The following is a 21675-nucleotide window of genomic DNA, read 5'->3' as shown; positions in this document are numbered from 1 at the left end:
TCGTGGAATGACATTATATGGACTAAACATGGCCAATGATTAGTGGCTAGAATGATGTAACTATGAGACAGCTCATGATTCCAATGCACCACAGTGTAAATAAAACCGAATCGTAAAATCGTTTTTGTCCGGACATTTTTAATTGTACACTTGTAATTTGACAAGATCTCCCAACGGTTTAGCTTTAAGAATGGTTGCAGTTATTGGGGGAAACTCTTCGTGTCGCTGTCTACCAATAAGAATTCGAGACGTTGTGAGAGATCGACCGCCTCCTCCGTTGGACAAACAGAACGAAAGGGACAGTCGGTTGGTGCGTTTCTCGTCTGCAGTCACGGCAATAAAGCTTCCCCGGTGATATCCCTGCAGTTACTAACTTCATAAAATAAGATTTTAATACGCAGCTAGCTTTTATTTCTGTCAGAAGCGACGTATCAATATTACAATGGCGACTCCACTGATTAGCCAGGTTTCCATCATTTTTTCGCTCTGCATTTCTGACCTGGTTTCCGAAAAGCTTCGCTACTCAATTCCCGAGGAAATGGAACGTGGAACCTTTGTTGGCAACGTCGCTGAAGATCTAGGATTAAAGGTTTGGGAATTATCGAGTCGCAAATTGCTGCTGATTTCTGATTACCCGAAGCAATTCATAGAGATAAATGTAGAAAATGGTTTCTTGTTTGTTAATGAAAGAATCGACAGAGAACAGCTTTGTAGCAAAACCGCTGCATGTTCTCTCTTTTTCCAAATCACGCTCGCTGATGCTTTGGAAGTGTATCCCGTTGAAGTGGAGATACTAGACGTAAATGATAATTCACCCGTCTTTTCCAAAAAGGAATTCAATTTGCAAATCAGTGAATTAAACGCACTGGGGGCACGTTTCCTTCTCGAGAGCGCGCGTGATCTGGATGTGGGTACAAATACAATCAACATATACCAGATCAGTCCGAACGAGCACTTCGGTATTAAAATGCAGACAAGAAGAGGTGGCAGTAAAAATGCCGAACTGGTATTAAAGAGGTCTTTGGACCGTGAACAACAATCAATATTTACTCTGGTATTGACGGCTATCGATGGTGGGATTCCGCAGAGATCTGGCACAGCGCGGATCAACATTAATGTCATTGACGCAAATGATAACGCCCCCGTATTCGATCATGAAACCTACAGGGCGTCAGCGCTAGAAAACATCGCGAATGGCTCTTTGGTGCTAAGGGTTCATGCTACTGATATAGATGAAGGAACAAACGCGGAGGTAACATATTCTTTCACACATCACGTTAACCAAAATATTCGCGACTTGTTCAAATTGGACCCTGTGACTGGAGAGATTAGAGTTCAAGGAGTAATAGATTTTGAAGAAACAAATGTTTATGAATTTGACATCCTGGCGGTGAATTCCGCTCCACCTGAATTGTCAGCCCATGCAACTGTTACTATCGATGTCATTGACACTAACGATAATTGCCCTAACTTGCAAGTAACAGTACTATCCAGTGCTGTGCAGGAAGATGCTGCTTCGGGGGTTAGTATAGCTCTGATCAGCGTAACGGATCGCGATTCTGGAGAATATGGGGAAGTTCAGTGTCAGATTCCTGACAGTATTCCGTTCAAGATCGAAAAATATCTGAAGGGCAGCTACAAATTGATTACCAATGGCTTTCTGGATCATGAGATTACCCCACTGTACAATATCTCCGTTTCAGCCTGGGATGGTGGATTTCCTCCTCTTTCAATTAGTAAATCCATTGTGGTTTCAGTTACTGATGTAAATGACAATGCACCAATATTTACACAATCGTCATATAACGTGTATCTGATGGAAAATAATACTCCCGGTGCTTCTATATTTGCTGTTAGTGCAAATGATGCTGATTTGAATCAGAATGCGGAAATATCTTATTCCATTCTAGACGATCAAAAGCACGAAATACCTTCTTCCGTGTACATCACGATTAACTCCAAAACCGGGAACATTTACGCACTGCGCTCCTTCGACTATGAGCAACAGAAACATTTCCATGTGGCAATTCAAGCTCAGGATGCTGGATCACCTCCATTGAGCAGCACTGCCCTTGTAAACGTTATTATCCTGGATCAAAATGACAATGCACCCATTATTGTTTCACCTTTAACTTGGAACACATCAGCAACAGTGGAGATCCTGCCCAAAGCAACATATCCAGGGTACCTGGTCACCAAGGTACTTGCGTCTGACGAAGATTCTGGCCAGAATGCAAGGCTTTCCTACCTGGCCTTTTTACTGTGGGACATCTCTCTGGAGAAATCAGAACAACACGAGCATTTAGTGATCAAGATATCAGTACAGAAAGATTGGTCCTCCGTGTGAAGGATAATGGACAGCCAAGTCTTTCCACTACAGTTGCAATCTACTTTACCGTAATTACCAACGTAACTGAGAAATCGTTTGAACAAATTGATAAGCCCAGACGCCTGGAATATTTTTCTGATGTAAACAGCTACCTAATCATTATATTAGGATCAATTTCCTTTTTATTTCTCATGCTCATTGTTTGTTTGCTCATCCTGAAGTGTAGACAAGATAGAAATATTGCTGAAGATTACAGCCCCACAGTGTGTTGTTATGGTCAGGGTAATTCAGATGATGGCTTGAATCGACCAACAGGACGCCATCCTTTGAGTTACAGCGGGGCAGTTCAGACTGAAACTTATCATTACAGTGTGTGTTTGTCACCAGAATCATCGAAGAGTGACTTTCTCTTTTTGAAACCCTGTCATCCTACGTTGCCTTTCAATGAAATGGGTGTTCATGACAACAATGCAACGAACTAATCTTTGCAGACAATTAGATGCTCTGCGTGACAGGTAATATTTGCTGGCGCACAATTACTTACTCTGTGCTCACTTGTAAGTTAAACGTCCTGCTCACACATTATTTAGTTGGTACTGCAAACATTAATCTACTCCTATTACCCGTACCATTTGGCCGCTCCAGATGTATTCAATTACATTTATGCTTGTGTAAAAGTTCAAAATTTAGAGCCATATTCTTAACATGAATGTTAAAATTCAATTTTGAATTTGAACTTTTATTATTTATGGTTTGAAACAAAGAATATCTATATATTCACGTACATGCAGTTAAATAATGTAATGAAATCAAGTAATTGTGAGATGTTCTGAATTCCGCCCTGGAGTATTTCAGTAGTCTAAACTCATTTATTTGAACAGTCCCTATTTATCTCAAAAAACTAAAATTTCACATTAAACGATTAATATATAAGTTTTGTGTCGAAGCCTGGGTTCAAGTCTGTGAAACAGTGATGGTTACTAGTTGGAAATATTGTTTTTTATTTTCATGCAATTTGCGTAAAATTGTCAGCTGTTGTGCATTTTGCTGTCTTTTCATCCATTCGTTCTTCGAACGTCTGATAGATTTGCTTAGCCACAAATAGCTGCACCCTCACCGAAGATGTTCAATTGTTATAACGTCGAGCCTTTAGCTGGCATTATGAAACATTTCACCATTATATTGTAAACCTACGAAGAAGGAAAAATCTATTCTTTTCTCCAACATCAGGGGTCGTAAGTAGTGCTTAAACATGCTACTTATACAGCCAGAACCCAATAATTCATTATTTTCGTAATATCAGTCCCAGACAATCGCCGTGGTGGTTCCTCAAAATAATGTCCTCGGCTCAGAGATCTTCATTTGCTTCATGAACATATCTCCCCCTTTGATAAAGCCAGAAGTGGGTACGTTTGCTAATGTTTGTGCAAATTTCAGCACATTTCTGAAGTATACCTGGCACCGAAGTGGTCCATGCCCATCCGCAGAAGGATTTGGACAACATCAAGTCTTAACCTGATAAGAAGCAAGCATGATTACACAACACATACTCCGGTCAACAACTTTTCCAACAAGAGAATACTTAACCATATAAACTTGAGTGGCATTGCATCACTGAATAACTCCACAATCAATAACCTGCATCTTAGTATTGATTTGAAACGGAATTGATCAAGCCATAAAAAGACTGGTTTCAAGAACACATCAGGACCTCTGAATACTGCAGCAAGCAATTCTCTTCATCCTCTCCCCAGAGCCCATCCGACATCCACAATGCACAAGTCAGGAACATGATGAAGTACTGTCTACACTGGTGCATAGGTGCAGCTCCAACAATATTCCTAAAGCAGCATAATTGATTCCCACCCTAGTTTCCACCTTCACTCCCCGTTGAGAGTATTCTGCCAGCAGGCTTTTCATACTTTCATGCAACACGGCCGTCACTGGAAAGTCAACATTGATTGCTCACATCTGATTACACTTGAGAAGGAGGTTCTAAGCTACATTTGTCAATTGCTGCAGTAATTTTGATGTATTTGCCCTGCGATGAATTAGAGAGGACCCTTGTAGCCACCATATTTATGTGACTTGTTTTGTTTTGATTCTGGTCAATGATACGGCCAGTAAGTTGGCATTCGGGGCCTAGTGGACTGTAAAGCTGATTACGAGGTTCGGTCTTGCTGAAGGTTGTCAAGAAGGATTTGGATTTAACACTTGGGGCTTAAGGATCCAAGCATATAGGTGAAAAAAACAGGAACAGAGTATTGTGTTGCATGATCAGTCATTATCATAATTAATGGCAGAAAAATCAGGATAAAATTTCTAGTAAGTTATTCCTACTCCTCGTTTCCAACTCTGGTGTCATTGTTAGTACAGTGTCAGCCGACATGTCAGTCCCCAAATTCTCCACCTCTTATTGTATTTGGGCATGGACTACTTCACTATCTGAGACATTGCGAAGGCACTAATGATTGTGTAATCATCAAAGAGCATTCACAATTCTGATCTTAAGATGGAGGGAAGGTGATTGATGAAGAAGCTGAAGATGGTTGGTTCCAGGACAGCACAGTGAAGAGTTACTGAATTGTTGTGCTAGAAGTGAGCTACCACAACCGTGCAACAACTACAAGCTTGTTTATTTGTTCCAGGTATGACTAAAATCATCGTGCAGTTTCTCGTTGCTCCTCAATAGTTTTAATACTATGATAACAACTTGTTGTCACAATTGTTCAAGTGCAGCCTGGGTGTAAAATGGCATAATTCCCCGTTCAGCTCTGAAATTCAGTGTTTACATCTACAGAATGCAGCGCACTGATGAAAAATGCCTTCTTCGACAACACATTCCACCGCATCATTCCTACGACTCAGAAATGGAAGGAGGGCAGATCCATAGGGCAAGCATCATGAAAAGGATTAACTCGAAGCCAGATAACATCCTAACATGAACCTCATATCCAGTTCTTCATTGTCTCTGTGCCACAACACCTGAAATTCCCTTATTCACAACACTGTGGATGTACATCTCCAATGACAGCAGAGTAGCAGCGCGACGTACTGTCTCCTCAGTCCAGGAGCCCAGAGATGCTCTACTCCATAAAATTACTTATTTATTTAATGCTTCCATTTATTATGGTACCTTATCTTCTTTTAATGACTTGACACAGGCCCAGCAAACACGTGGCAAAGATAAGGCACTTGGCAGACCTGTCTTCTGGTTTCGTGGTCACCACGTGAGGTGGTGGTAAACAAGAGGGATAGTCTCAGCCTTGCATGACGGTCTTGTCCCGACATAGATATCTTTTTCCGTGGCTTCCAGGTATTCCAGCAGCTGGCAAGAAGTCCCAGCGTGGAGGTCTGGTCCAAGCATTGAAGTCTTGTCTCGGAATGGCAAGGCTGCGTCGTCCAAGCGTGGCGTTCTTGGCCCAGCCAAGTGTGACAGCTTTGGCTTGGCTTTCCAGCCTAGCCACGAACCGTTTATTGAACAGTGATGAACTTTTCTTTTATACTTGTTTATGACTTCTGACATTAATTTCGGTTGGTGATATGGCAACTTATAAAACTTTTCACTGTAGTCCTTTTTGAAAAATTCCCATGACGATAAATTGTTATTCGATTCGATTCTACATCTACTTCATCAACTGCAACAGTTCAACGATGGATCTGTACACTACTTTCTCAGCGATTGTGTGGGGTAGTAAATCGTGACTTAACCATTAACAGCCACATTCCGTGAATTAATAAATGAAGTCAAAAAAGGTCAATGCAATGGAGTTTGATGCGTCTGTGCTCCATATGCAGTACGTTCCGAAATTCTTCAAAACCACGCAGTGAAATCTTAGCGGAAAAGTTTGAAAATTGTTGATTCATGGGTGTAGGTTTGCTCGCTGAGCTGGAAGGTTCGTTTCCAGATGTTTTGTCACAATATTAGGTAACATCTTCAGTGAGCTTCTGCGTTCCAGTTGGAATGCCATGCTTCATAGTAATTTTCGTGCCTATCTCTGTTTGCCTTGTGCTGGGATGGATGTGTTGTCCCAGTCAAAGTGATTTCCTTCCTCATCCATATGTAAGGATACTAGTTAGAGTGGGTCATGTCATTTTGTGACGAGTTGATGTTCGTGCCATCCTGGTGGCAGGTTTTCTGCCTGTTTGTCCAATGTAGTGTTTTACAGTTCTTGCAAGGTATTTTTTAAATGACATGAGTTTTGCTTGTCGTCTGTATGGGGTCTTTCAAGATCATTGGCTGCTGTTTTGGTGGTTTGTAAGCTACCATGATGTCAAGGGGTCTGAGTTGTCTGGTATTCATTTGTGAGATGTCTTTGATGTAGAGGAGATTGGCTAGGGTTTCTGGACGTGTTTTGCCTGCTTGTTTGAGTTTTTTGGTGGGAGGTCGGCGGACTGTGTTCATTGGTTACCCGTTCTTTTTGAATACACTGTGTAGGTGATTTTTTTTTCTCTCTGCTCTGCATAGTTCTTCTGTGCTGCAGTGTGTGGTGGCTCGTTGAAATACTTTTCTAATGCAGCTTTGTTTGCAGATGTTGGGATGATTGATTCAGTAGTTCCATATTTAGGCTGTATGCGTTGTTTCCCAGAAGACACTGGTTTGAACTTCCCCATTAGCTGTTTGATCTACTGTAACGTCTAGGAATGGCAGTTTGTTGTTGTTTTCATCCTCTGTAGTAAATTTTATGTCAGTAAGGGTATTATTGATGGTCTTGAAAGTTTCATCTAATTTGTTTCATTTAGTGATGATAAAGATGTCATCCACGTTGCGGACCTAATGTTTGGGTTGGATAGTTGGCAGAGCTGTTTGTCTAAGTCTCTGCATTGCTGCCTCAGCTAAGAAACCTGATGTCGATTCATATTGCATTCATAAACCTGAGCATAACATCTTGGCTGGCATGACCGTTCAGTGCAGAAAGAATGCAAAACTGTTGGAAGTGTAGTTTTAGGAATGATGTTTTAAACTGAATTCCTGCCTACCCTGTCAGGTGTTCCAAAATATTCCCTCAACATTCTTTCAAAGAAAATAGAATATCTGCATTACCTTTCATCCCTCAATATATATGTAATTAAAACAACATAGATTAACTCGGTCTTAACCTCATTCTGTTCCTTAATTACCACATTTAGTAAAATTGTATTCCTACCTTGACTTCAATAGCAGATTGCTCACTTTAAAGCTGATTTAGGGACCACAGGGCCATGAAATAGACTGTAGACTTCTAATTCTTCTGTTGTAATAGCGGCTGGTTCCCTGAAATCCCAGTTTTTATAAAAATGAAATACCTTCCACATAACATTTCTAATTTTTATATTTTGGTGCTTGCTATTGATGGAATGAAGTAATTCATGCCTACATGCCAAGGCATTTCATTTCAAGTACTTCTCTTTAGTATTTACGAACGAGAGGGACCGTGTTGTTGAAGAGGAGAGTGTGAAACGGACTGTTAAGCTAGAAGAGATACCTGTTAGGAAGGAAGATGTGTTGGACATTTTGAACAACTTGAGGATAGACAAGTCCCCCGGGCCTGACGGGATATATCCTAGGATTATGTGGGAAGCAAGAGAGGAAATTGCAGTACCGTTGGCAATGATCTTCTCGTCTTCACTGGCAACGGGGGTGGTACCAGGGGACTGGAGAGTAGCGAATGTTGTGCCCCTGTTCAAAAAAGGGAATAGGGATAACCCCGGGAATTACAGGCCAGTTAGTCTTACTTCTGTGGTAGGCAAAGTAATGGAAAGGGTACTGAGGGATAGGATTTACGAGTATCTGGAAAGACACTGCTTGATTCGGGACAGCCAGCACGGATTTGTGAAGGGTAGGTCTTGCCTTACAAGTCTTATTGAATTCTTCGAGGAGGTGACCAAGCATGTGGATGAGGGTAGAGCAGTGGATGTAGTGTACATGGATTTTAGTAAGGCATTTGATAAGGTTCCCCATGGTAGGCTTATGCGGAAAGTCAGGAGGCATGGGATAGAGGGAAATTTGGCCAATTGGATAGAAAACTGGCTAACCGGTCGAAGGCAGAGAGTGGTGGTAGATGGTAAATATTCAGCCTGGAGCCCAGTTACAAGTGGAGTTCCGCAGGGTTCAGTTCTGGGTCCTCTGCTGTTTGTAATTTTTATTAATGACTTAGATGAGGGAGTCGAAGGGTGGGTCAGTAAATTTGCAGATGATACGAAGATAGGTGGAGTTGTGGACAGTGAGGAGGGCTGTTGTCGGCTGCAGAGGGACTGAGATATGATGCAGAGCTGGGCTGAGGAGTGGCAGATGGAGTTCAACCCTGCCAAGTGTGAGGTTGTCCATTTTGGAAGAACAAATAAGAATGCGGAATACAAGGTTAATGGTAGGGTTCTTAGTCAGGTGGAGGAACAGAGGGATCTTGGGGTCTATGTACATAGATCATTGAAGGTTGCCACTCAGGTGGATAGAGTTTGTAAGAAGGCCTATGGAATATTATCGTTCATTAGCAGAGGGATTGAATTCAAGAGTCGTGAAGTGATGTTGCAGCTGTACAGGACTTTGGTTAGGCCACAGTTGGAGTACTATGTGCAGTTCTGGTCGCCTCACTTTAGGAAAGATGTGGAAGCTTTGGAGAGGGTGCAGAGAAGATTTACCAGGATGTTGCCTGGAATGGAGAGTAGGTCGTACGAGGATAGGTTGAGAGTTCTCGGCCTTTTCTCGTTGGAACGGCGAAGGATGAGGGGGTGACTTGATAGAGGTTTATAAGATGATCAGAGGAATAGATAGAGTAGACAGTCAGAAACTTTTCCCCCGGGTACAACAGAGTGTTACAAGGGGACATAAATTTAAGGTGAAGGATGGAAGGTATAGGGGAGATGTCAAGGGTGGGTTCTTTACCCAGAGAGTAGTGGGGGTATGGAATGCGCTGCCCGTGGGAGTGGTGGAGTCAGAATCATTGGCGACCTTTAAGCGGCATTTGGATAGGTACATGGATGGGTGCTTAATCTAGGTTAGAAGTTCGGCACAACATCGTGGGCTGAAGGGCCTGTTCTGTGCTGTATTGTTCTATGTTCTATGTTCTATAAAGTTGGCAGGCTGCACCACTGTCTTCGCAAATATTTTTGAGACAGACCAAGTGTTTCTTCTATTTCTTTTTCAGACATGTGAGTTATAATTCTTTAAACTTTTAGCAGCCTACCACGAGCTGTCCAGACCTGGACAGAATCGAAAGAAAAATCTGTTGTTGAAAACAAATGAATAAACATAGTAATTGCTTCTGATAAATCCTAATCAGCTAAATCAATACCACTTTTGTTCAATTCAAAAGCCTTTGCTGGGTCTATATGAACAGATAGTCGTTAACGAAATAAATGAACATCAAAGGTAATCATTTCTGCATTATTACGTGAGCTGCAAGCATAGTGACATCGGGAAAACATGACCCAAAACCTGAGGAAAGTTGGCCCAAGTATTTGTGTTGGTGAAATAGTTTTTGAACATGGATCACTCTCACAATACTGAAAAGTGAGTTCAATATCTTCAGGCTAATATTCGCCTGAACAGTGCTTGGGTTAATTTTCTAGTGAGCTGCATAACTAGGATGGAAGATGGCTTGAGCTGTGAGAATATTTCGTAGACAAAATCAAGAAGATAAGGCAAAAAAGCAAAGTAGCAATGAGAGTGAAGTTGATCAAAAGGAGTGATAGGCAGAAAATGGGACACAAAACTAATGGAGATTAGGAACGTTTAAAGTAACAAATCAAGGTCCCAGTATTTGAATGGATTTGGCATATTCCTGGAGAGTCGGAAGCTCAGTATTAATATTACTGGACTCAAATAATTCAAGCAGCCCAGGCTAATATTTTTTGGAACAACAATAGGAATTACTGGAAAATCTCAGCAAGACTGCAACATCTGTGAAAAGAAAGCAAAGTTAACACTTTGGGGTCCACTGATACATCTTTAGAACGTTCTCATTTCTAGATAAACTAATTCTTCTTCCTGATTTCTAATACCGAGGTCATTGTGTCTTCATATATTGATGTCAGTCTAATTAACAAAGTTGCACTTGTATTTCGTCCTGGCTTTCTGCGCTTCTTAAATGTTTTGTTTGTTTTTAATACACAAATACAAATTTTGTCATCTTGTCGCCATCTTGCATTTCTCAAGGAGGGTACTGGATCCGAAATTTTAAGTCTGTTTTCTCTTAACAGACCCTGCCAGACCTGTTGAGTTTCTCCTGCATTTTCTGCTCTTATGTTGGATTTCCAGCATTTGCAGTTCTTTGTTTTGTTCCATTATTTCAGATGTGAGTTTGAAATCCACCATGGCAGATGTGGAAATGCAAATTCAATAAAAGTGCACATCTGGGATACAAAGCTGTTGTAATGGTGATCATTTCGCCACTCTTACTTGTTTTAAATCTCTTTCGGTTCATTTATACACTGCATGGAAGGAAACTTGCCATACTCATTTCATCTGCTCTGGCCTCCATATGACGCCAGACTCTTAACTGTCTGCGAGGAAATTCAAAAAGAGCAATAAATGATGGGCTAACCCATGATTGTGAACCATTGTGAATGAATAAGTGAGTTAATAATAATGATAATAATGATAAACTTTTAACAAAACCGATACATTGACAGTGCAACAGGAAATAAGTAAGTGTGATCTTAGAACCATCAGACAGATAGAGCTGCGAGATAGAAACATTAGGACCTGGGTATTCAAGGTTACAATACATTTAAGAAGTACAGACAGATAGGTAAGGACTGAAGTGTATTTCTATTAGTTGGAATGTCACCAATACACAGCAGCGTGATTATCTCAGTACTTGAAATTAAGATGTCAAATTATTTTTTCTGGAAATGAGAAATAAGAAAGGTTATATGTAACATTTTGCACTGGTTCATAGACCCCGTAGCATTAACAACTCTGTAACTCTGTAACATTTAATAGGGACTTGCGAGTGAAGCAGGCCAATTAACATGGAAGGGTTTTGTTTTACTTACAGATTCGATTAATCAGCTTAGCAACAGTAGCTAAGCTGATTAATTTGCCTTGGTAATCAGTTAGTAGAGTTGCGCCGACAGTTCCCAGGCCCACGCAAGATCGAGGGACGATGGGTCATTTCTACGCTGCAATGTTCTATGCTCTGTGTTCCAGAGTTCTTCAGACACCTTTCTAAGAGAAACGACGATAGACCTAAGCAGGCAGCAGGCAATTTTTCGGTTATTGGCATGAACATGTTAGAAATTAGCAGAAGAGACATTTGAAGACCAATTACAAATGATTACATTTGCCAGCAGCTAGAAATGCTATATCATCTAGCCCGATACGAAGCTTTCAATGTACAGAAGACATCATATTAATTGGTATCATCATGCAAGTGAGAACGGATGATCACTATGTATATTTTTACTTTGTAAAAACTAATAAAATAACGACATATTCACAACTCTTATCCGTTAAAAGAAGTGCTCATTTCATTTTCAGCTATTCTTATTCTGGCTTGGAAGTTCAATGGATTCCTGCCAATATATTTGTACTGAAAACAAAAATCATAATGAAGGTTTAGAATATTAAATTATCGAAACTGCATATTATCCCAATTGATAAAATTTGTTTTGGCACAAAAAGTATTGTCAGAAGATAAATTTATTGACAGTCAGTTTGTACATTTCACTTAATTAAGAAACAACATGAGTCAAGTATTTCACCGAAATGATGAGTAGGTTGTGCAGCATAAAGATATGAGGCTAACGAGAGGATCTGAAAAACACAACTCAATTTACATTATCCGATTATGATTACTAGACAGCAAGCATTTTCATGTCATGGGCTTCTCCTATCCAGCAGAAATCTTCTGACACAAACATAGATTTCAATGGCTTGAGAGGAAATATTCTTATTCATAAATACAGTACAAGATACTATGGAGTGTTAATGTGTGCATGCTACAATGTTACTTTGCAAGTTGTCGACAGATTAGCAGTGTAATGCTTGCTTTATATGTTTTCGCTTTAATTAGGTACTCAATAGTTAAAGCGTTACCTCGTTATTCTGGAATCATTCTGTTGTTACCCTGGCAAGAATCAACCTGGTGTCTCCAGCACTACAGCACTATTTCAATATTTGCATTGTGTAAGTCATTAACGATGATAAGATTTACATTCCACGTTTTTGAAACACGTCGATGTTTGGCAGGTATATAGTCTACAACGTATTTTGCCATAATCATAGCTGTTTCACCAGTCCAAATATTGTCAAGTATTCTTTTTCTAGGAAACATTACGGGAAGCCTCATTATATTGGTGCGACAAGACAATTTAATGATAAGTCCAGAAAATACTGAAAATGCTCAGTATCTGTGGCTGCAGAGTCAGAGTGAACATTTCAGGTCAACACGCTGACATTGAGTAATAAGTTGAAACAAAACTGGACATTGTTCGAAATATATCAGCTTATACGTTGCAGAATTAATTGATATGCAATTTAAGTCCAAGTGCAGCTGAATATGTCACAGTAAGACATTCTAAATAACCACTGATTTGGTCCATTTTGTGGCGCATTGATGGTATCCCTACACCTAGACCAAGACATCCGGCTTCAAGTCCCACTTGCTCGAGAGGTCTGCAATAATATGTGAAACTGTTTGGTTAGGGAAGAAAAAGCCTAAATTTAAAAAACAAACACAACTATTTGTGAGGACCTCTTGTAGTACAGTTGTAGAATCCCTACCTGTGAACCGGGATGCACAGGTTCAAGCCCAACATGCTGCAAAGGGATGGACTATCATCTGTCTGCAGGTTGCTTAGAAAAAATAGATTAGCTAATTAAAAACAGTATATAAAGGATTGATTTAATGGCCTCAACCTAAATGCCAATTACTAAGCACACACCCTAAAGATAAGCAAAGTTCAAAGTCTGAACATGAAGTTTGATGATTGAATCTTTAATTATTTGTCAATGGGCAGGATCTACCTCCACTTATTTATCTTACATTAACCAAATAAACTGTGTATTAAACGTTCATTGCACAAAAGAAAACTATATAAACTTATTTATGTCAAAATAAAAATGAAAATGCTCGATCAGCAAAATTTAACACGTGAAAATGTGGCAACGTAAAACTGGCAATTAGTGATATCACGAACGTATTCCAGGAAATGTAATATATTTTAATGCATGTCATACCTTAAGTTAGACGAACGTGTGATTTCACAATACACACAAGTTATTGTACCTGCTTGTTAGATTTTGATTGCACACTTCTAAATGTATATAGTTTTTGGAAGGAGTACAGCTTTAAGGTCGTTTGTTGCAGTTATTGGTTGCGACACTTTGTGTCGCTGTCCGCCAATAAGGAGCTGAAACAGCGGTCGAGATCTACCCACCTCCTCTCGCAGGGATTGAAGAAGAAGATTGGTAATGTTCGAAACAGACTGTCGCTCCATTAATGCTGAAAGGACGTGTTACGAAGAGCTTGAATTTCTATCTTGGGCGTTGGTGTTAGAAATTAGTCGAGATTGCCCTTTTTGTCAGAGGCGTCAGAGGTAACGATTAGTGATTTAAAAATCAGAAAGAGCAATGGCGAACATATTCGGCATCGGAGCGTCTTTCATTTTTCTGCAAACCGTGCTGGAACTGGTTTTGGGGCAAATTCGCTACTCGATTCCCGAGGAATTGGAATATGGGGCCTTTGTTGGGAATATCGCTGAGGATTTGAGTCTAAACGTTCGGGAATTGTCGGCCCGCAAATTTCGTATCGTCTCTGACAGCAGAAAGCAATACATGGAGGTAAATCTGAAAAATGGAATTTTGTTTGTTAATGCAAGAATAGACAGAGAACAGCTCTGCAAAAAAAGCTCTACCTGCTTCCTATCCTTCCAAATAGTGCTGGAAAATCCTTCGGATATGCATCGCGTTTCAGTGGAAATACTAGATATAAATGATAACGCACCGCGTTTTCCAAAGGATGAATATGTTTTACAGATTATTGAGGCGATTGCGCCAGGAATGCGATTCCCTCTTGAGAGCGCTCACGACGCGGACGTAGGCAGAAATGCAGTCAGCATTTACCAGATCAGCGTAAACGAGCATTTCAGCCTCAAATTTCAGACCAGAAATGATGCGAGTACAAGTGCCGAATTGCTGCTAGAAAAGCCTTTGGATCGTGAAGAACAGTCAACCTTTGATCTTGTGCTTACTGCCATTGACGGTGGGGTGCCCCAGAGATCCGGTACTACTCGGATTCGAATTTATGTTATGGACATCAATGACAACGCACCTGTGTTTGATCACGAAACATACAGAGTCAATGTTGAAGAAAACACTCCTAAAGGTACTTTAGTTGTGGAACTCAATGCTGTTGATTCAGATGAAGGCACAAATGCTGAGCTAACATATTCTTTCACAAGTCACGCTTCGCAAAAGGCTCGTGAGGTTTTCAAATTAGACCCGATAACTGGAGAAATCAGAGTTGAAGGAGCACTAGATTTTGAAGAATTGGCTATTTATGAACTTGATGTAGAAACTGTGGATAAAGGTTCCTATCCAATGCTCGGACGTGCCAAAGTTATCGTCAAATTAATTGATACGAATGACAATGCCCCCGAGATTGAGGTGACGTCATTATCCAGTACAGTATCAGAAGATGCTCTACCTGGGACCAGGATAGCTACAATCAGTGTAAGGGATGCTGACTCCAGTGAAAATGGACAAACTCAATGTGATGTTGACATGGATGTACCATTTCAATTGCAGACGACTATGAGCAACAATTATAAATTGGTCACTAGTCGTACTTTGGATCGGGAAACAACACCAATGTACAATATATCAATTTTGGCTCGTGACAGAGGATCTCCGCCTCTAGCTACAAAGAAACTTCTAATTGTGTCAGTTTCTGATGTAAACGACAACGCTCCAAGATTTACACAATCTTCATATAACGTGTTCGTAATGGAAAACAATAATCCTGGTGCTTCTATATTTGCCGTCACTGCTTCGGATGCAGATTTGGATCAAAATGGGGAAGTGTCTTATCTTATCTTGAAAAAGCAAATGAAAGGTGGATCTCCCGCTCCTTATATTACAATTAACTCAAAGAGTGGAAATATTAATGCTCTACTGTCATTCGACTATGAAAAGTTGAAGAACTTTGAGTTCAAAGTTCAAGCTCGCGACGCTGGAAATCCCCCATTGAGCAGTACTGCCATTGTGAATGTTATTATTCTGGACCAAAATGACAATGCTCCTATTATTGTTTCGCCTTCAGCGTGGAATATTTCATCGGCTGTGAAGATTCTGAGCCAATCGTTATATCCGGGGAATTTGCTCACCAAGGTAATCGCTACCGACGCGGATTCAGGACAGAACATGCGGCTTTCCTTCAAAATTATTGAAGCCACTGATCCCAGTCTCCTCAGTATCGGCCTGTTCACTGGAGAAATAAAGGCAGTTCGAGGTTATAAGCAATACGACTCCACCATGCAAAGAGTAGTGATCCTGGTGAAGGATAATGGACAGCCCAGTCTCTCCAGCACGGCGACAGTCTACTTTTCAATCATGCCCAATGGTACAGATAAACTCTCTGTGCATAGTCACCAACCCAGAAATCCAGAACAATTTTCGGATCTGAATGTTTATTTGATCATCATATTTGGTTCCACATCCTTTATGTTCCTTGTAATCATAATTTTCCTGGTGGCACTGAAGTGTAAACAAGCCAGAAGTTCAGATTACTACGAGTCCACAAATTATTGTTGCTGCAGCCAGAGGGAGTCGAATGCTGCTTTTAATCGAAGAGCTTTTCCGAAAGAAATGAATAGTTATCCTCGTGGTCCTCTGACGCTCCCCATTCCTGAAGGAAATCAGTACACTCTCTGTTTATCTTCAAAATCATCCAAAAGTGATTTCTTATTCTTGAAGCCTTGCGAAGTAACGTTACCTCTTAATGATATCAATGTTCATGGAAGCAGTGTAGGAAAATAATAATTTTCTCCTTGGAAATGATTGACAAAATTTTACTGTTGAGTGGAATTTACCTATTGTCTATTAGTTGTAAATGCACCTATGCACATAAACAACATTCATAAATGTACAAATATTAATCAACATATCTATTTGTTTGATACAGATGCTTTGAATGGCTTCAGTAGAGCATGTTGTATAAATGCTAGAGCAAGTAACTCTCTGCCAAACTGTTGCAATTTTTATCTTGTCAAAGTTACTAAATATTTGGAATCAATATTCTTCCAGTAACTAGAAATATCGGCAATGATGGGTCTAAAATATTTCTGGTCATTTTGATCCCTTAAAGTCATAGATTTTAGATAAGAATATGTGAAGTACTTAGACATTTTAAAATAAGCATTTTTGCGTAATATTCTCAGATTTTAATCCTTGATGACGTACGTAGATTTTGAAAATCATAAAGTGAACATAAAACAAAGATCAAATGGACGTAATTTCATTTCGCACTTCGACTATTCTGTAAAGATCTAGTCATTTTGTTAAGTCAACGTTTAAAACAAGGCATTTCCCGGGCAGGCCACCATAGAACATGAGGATATTTTTAATCTATAATGAGTGTTTTGTTTTCATCCAAAACTCTTAAGTGTAAAATGCTTTTTGCAGACATTGTGAAATAAAGCATTTTAAAATACTCCAATAACACATCAGCTTAAGAAAAAAAGTGCCATGGCCTTTACAATATTGGATTAGCAGGTTGTGATCAATCATAAACATTAATGTAGAAAATCCATTCGAGGTCAGCAATAGATTAGAAATTAATGCAGCAAAAGCTAATTCAAAATTATATATTTCCAATGATAAACATACCCAAATAAATCTGTTTCATCACAGGCTCCAACCCGAGTCTATAATTATTCTGAACATTGACAACTCAACTATAAAATTTGTAACGCTCAGTCCTGTTTGCAATCAAATTTATTGTGTCTTAGGTCATTGTGCTTGCTATTTTGGAGATACAGCTATTGACATTCATGTTTTGGATTTTTTTTCTCATTGTCAGTAAATCTGGCTATTAGCATGAATTATGTTCCTACTGCTAATTTAGATAGAAGAGAAGCAATGGAACAATGGAAAAGAATATTTTATTGAGGTCTTTACAACTTTGTAATGCACATTCATACAGCACTTAAGACAGAAATTTGGGCACGATAGTGAGAAGAAAATTGTAACATTTTAAAGTTGTAACTCAAAAGAAGACATAGAAACTGATAAATGTTTGAATAACGGAGGCATGCACAAATACATGATAGATATGTTGAGGCATAAATGTTATCTTAAGGTGCGTAAGAAAAAGAAATGCGCCACAACTTATAAAATATATTACTCATCCATACATTTTGAATTGTCTGATAATCTACTAATAGCCCAATTGTCATACACTCCTATAAATTACGTTGATTTTAACTTTTCTAGACAGAGGTTCAACATTGGGGAGCAGATTATTTTGGATGATAATTATAATCATTTTCATGAGCAACTGAAGTGAGGATCCTGTGAGGCAGAAAACCCCACCTCGTATGTGAGGATGCATGGGAGGAATACGAGATAGCATCCCCTTGAAAAGCATGCAACGTGAGTACCTAGCAACACTTTGTAGGTATCACCAAGAGGAATGGTTCAGTAGAGCACCTGTGCCAGACCATCCGTAACACCTGCAAGAACTGGAAAGTTGAGTGGACTGACATTTTTAGATAGAAATTGTCAATGGTAACTCTGAAAATAATTTATGGAAGACACAACGACATTATAAAAATATGTTAACGAGTAGGCAAAGATGTAACAAAGGGACAATAAGTTGATATAATGAGGGAAGTGTAAAATTGTCTATTTTAACATGAAGAATATAGAAGAAGTAGGCAAATAGAGTCACGGAGTCATAAAGATGGACAGCACAGAAACAGACTCTTCAGTCCCCATCGTCCATGCTGACCAGGTATCCTAATCTAGTCCCATTTGCCATCAATTCCTCTAAACGCTTCCTATTCATATACCCATCCAGATGCCTTCGAAATGTTGGTAATTGTACCAGTCTCCACCACTTCCTCTGGCAGCTCATTCCATACACACACCACCCTCTGCCTGAAAGAAAAATGCCCCTTAGGTCCCTTGTTATCTTTCCCCTCTCAATCTAAACTTATGCCATCTAGTTCTGGATGCCCCCATCCCAGGGAAAAGACTTTGCCTATTTATTCAACCCATGCCCCTCATGATTTTATAAACCTATATGAGGTCACCCCTTAGCCTTCCAGGGAAAACAGCCCCAACCTATTCACCCTCTCCTTGTAGCTCAAATCCTCCAATCCTGGCAACATCATGTAAATCTTGTCTGAATCCTTTCAAGTTTCACAACATCTTTCCGATAGCAAGGAGACCAGAGTTGCACGCAATATTCCCACTTCCTGTACAGCCGCAACATGGCCTCCCAACTCCTATACTCAATGCTCTGATCAATAAAGGAAAGCATACCAAACGCCTTTTTCACTATCCTATCGACATGCGACTCTACTTTCAAGGAGCTATGAACCTGCACTCCAAGGTCTCTCTGTTCAGCAACACTTCCTAGAACCTTACCATTAAGTGTATAAGTCTTGCTAAGATTTGCTTTCCCAAAATGCAGCACCTCGCATTTATCTAAATTAAACTCCATCTGCCATTCCTCAGCCCATTAGCCCATCTGATCAACAGCCCGTTATGATCTGAGGTAACCTTCTTTGCTGTCCACTACTCCTTCAAATTTGGTGTCATCAGCAAACTTACTAACAATACCTCCTATGTTCATATTTAATTTATTTATATAAATGACGAAAGGTAGTGGACCCAGCACTGATCCTTGTGGCACTCGACTAATCAGAGGCCTCGAGTCTGAAAAACAACCCTCCACCACCACCCTCTGTCTTCTACCTTTTAGCCAGTTCTGTATCGAAATAGCTCGTTCTCCCTGTTACTCTTTTTTACTTTGTTACTTTTTCAAGTCAGTGACACATGATTTCCCATGCACAAAGCCATGTTGACTATCCGTAATCAGTCCTTGCCTTTCCAAATCTGGGATTCCCTCCAACAACTTGCCCGCCACTGACGTCAGGTTCACTCATGTATAGTTCCCTGGCTTGACCTTACCACCTTTCTTAAGTAATGGTACGACGTCAGCCAGCCTTCAGTCTTCTGGCACCTCACCTGTGACTATCGATGATACAAATATCCAAGCAAGGGGCCCAGCAATCACTTCCCAAGCTTCTCGTGAGAGATTGAAGAGTTCTAAGATAAGAGCGCAAGAAGTAGCGTCAGAATTAGACCATTTAGGCCAATGAGTAAACGCCATGATTTGATGAGATCATGGGTTTTTTCATAATCCTTAACTACATTTTCCTGCGTTATCCCCTTAACCTTCGACTCCCTTAATGAATGCATGTCTTTGTATCTTGTGTAGGTGGAGAAAGTTCTGCGTGTCCCTGCGAATGGAGTGCAAAATGTTTCACATGCAAATATTCATTTGCAGCAAGTCATGGAAAACAAACAGGAAATTGAAAATTATCGTGCAGTTGTGGGTTAAACACAAAAGTAAGGAAGGTATGCTTCATGTATACAGCGTTCTGGAACTGCATCTAGAATGCCTTACACAGTACTGGTCACTTTATATAAGGAATAATTTAAATATGTTGGAGGAGGTTCATAAAAAAGTTAGCGAAATTAATACCTTTAATGTGTGTGGTTTTGTCTTGTGAGGCACGTTTCGACAACTAGAGCTGTCCCCTTTTGATCTGGAAGTGTAAGTCGTGATTTGCTTCAAACACGTAAGATCATAGGTGATCTTGGCTTGGTAAATATGGAGAGCAGATTCATTTTATGGGAGACTCTAGATTGAGGCAGGGTGGGGGGGGGGGTGGTCACAATTTTAATATTGGGGATCGTTTATTTAAAATAGAAATGAAGCAAAATGCTTTTTCTGTGGGTACTGTAAACCTTTCGAACTCTCTCAAAAGATCGTGGAATCAGAGAGCTTGAATCTGTTTCAGACAGCATGAATTATTGTTAATTCCGGAACTGAAACGTAACAGGTGTAAGCAGAAATCTGGATTTGAGATTACATTGAGATCAGCTATTACTGATAGATAGTTCTGATGAAGAATCATATGAAACACGAAACGTTAACTCTGTTTCTCTCTCTGCAACTGCTGCTGGGTTTTGCGAATTTCCCCATTACTTTCTGCTCTTATTTCACAATTCCAACATGCAGTATTTTGAATTTAATCTAATATAACTGCACGCTCGAGACCTAAGTGACCAATTAGAGCTTCTAATCCGCGCAAATCGCTCTCGTATTATTTTGAACCGGTTTGCATAGGCCATTGGTGATTTAGAGCGTATGACAACATGAAGATAAAACCCGCGTCTTCTGCATTCAACAGCTACACCTCCAGCTTTCACGCGAATAGCTATCATGTTCCTCCACATTTCCGTCATAACAAAGATCATGCAACCCAGGAGAGGGAAGTCAGCAGATCACTATATTGAGAGCTGTGTTATTGAAGGAAATCACGAATTGATCAAATTCATTTCGGATGTTGCCAGTGATCAAGGTGTACTTTCATGTTTCTCTTAGATCGGTCGAACATTCTGAAGTCGACTACATTGACCACAGTTTTTCAACAATTATTTTATTAATTTATATTAAAACGAGAAACGTAAATATTCAATATGGGCACACCTTCTGAATCTCGTGGACAGCCGAAATTCTTCAGGTATGTTGTTTACCTGTGAAGGGTCGTTCTCTCTCAGAATGCCTGCTTTCTTAGTGACCAGCGCCTCAACAAGTATCTGTAGTCTTCTAGCTAGATTCTTAAATTAATTATCATGCGGTCAACATGTGGTGAAATCGAAATCTATTAACTTCGTGTGCAGAAGTAGACAACTTTGTTTGACAAGACGTGCAAAATATCTTACCAGACAGCGGGTCAGCCCTGTTGTCAAAGTTCAACGCCAGTTAATTTTTTTAACGAATAAAAATGACATCACACCGTGCTTCACACAACTCTTCTATACTATTATTGGGAACAGACGAGCCTTTTTTTCATCGATGATGTTAACGCTTTAAATTCTGATCATCAGAAGAAAGGTGAAGTGATAATCAGATGCAAGTGCACGTGGTCTGGGTCTACGTGCAGCAACGAGAACATTTTCCAGCTGAATTCCTTTGGACATGAGCGAACAAAACATCACCAGGTCTACGTTAAAACCCAGGATGTTGAATCTCCACGATGAAATCATTCAAGAGACGTGAACTTCACAGGTTGTGTTGCCAATCCTAGTTGTTCTTGAGAAGATGATGGCGAGATGCCTGCTTGAA

General features: G+C 40.0%; 1 protein-coding gene and 1 pseudogene across 1 annotated transcript; both read left to right on the top strand.

The window, feature by feature from the left end:
- Positions 1 to 11336, top strand: part of LOC140492300 (uncharacterized) — a 34354-nt pseudogene extending 23018 nt beyond the window's left edge.
- Positions 11337 to 13718: 2382 nt separating this feature from the next.
- On the top strand, positions 13719 to 16859 carry LOC140491853 (protocadherin-10-like). The gene has a single exon (XM_072590264.1). The coding sequence runs from the start codon at positions 13884 to 13886 to the stop codon at positions 16287 to 16289; it is 2406 nt and encodes an 801-aa protein (XP_072446365.1). The 5' UTR covers positions 13719 to 13883; the 3' UTR covers positions 16290 to 16859.
- Positions 16860 to 21675: the final 4816 nt, after the last annotated feature.

Source organism: Chiloscyllium punctatum, chromosome 20 (assembly GCF_047496795.1).
Source record: "Chiloscyllium punctatum isolate Juve2018m chromosome 20, sChiPun1.3, whole genome shotgun sequence".
In the NCBI taxonomy this organism is placed as follows: domain Eukaryota; kingdom Metazoa; phylum Chordata; class Chondrichthyes; order Orectolobiformes; family Hemiscylliidae; genus Chiloscyllium; species Chiloscyllium punctatum.
Note: the sequence above shows the minus strand (reverse complement) of the source record. Positions and strands in the feature narration are given on the sequence as shown.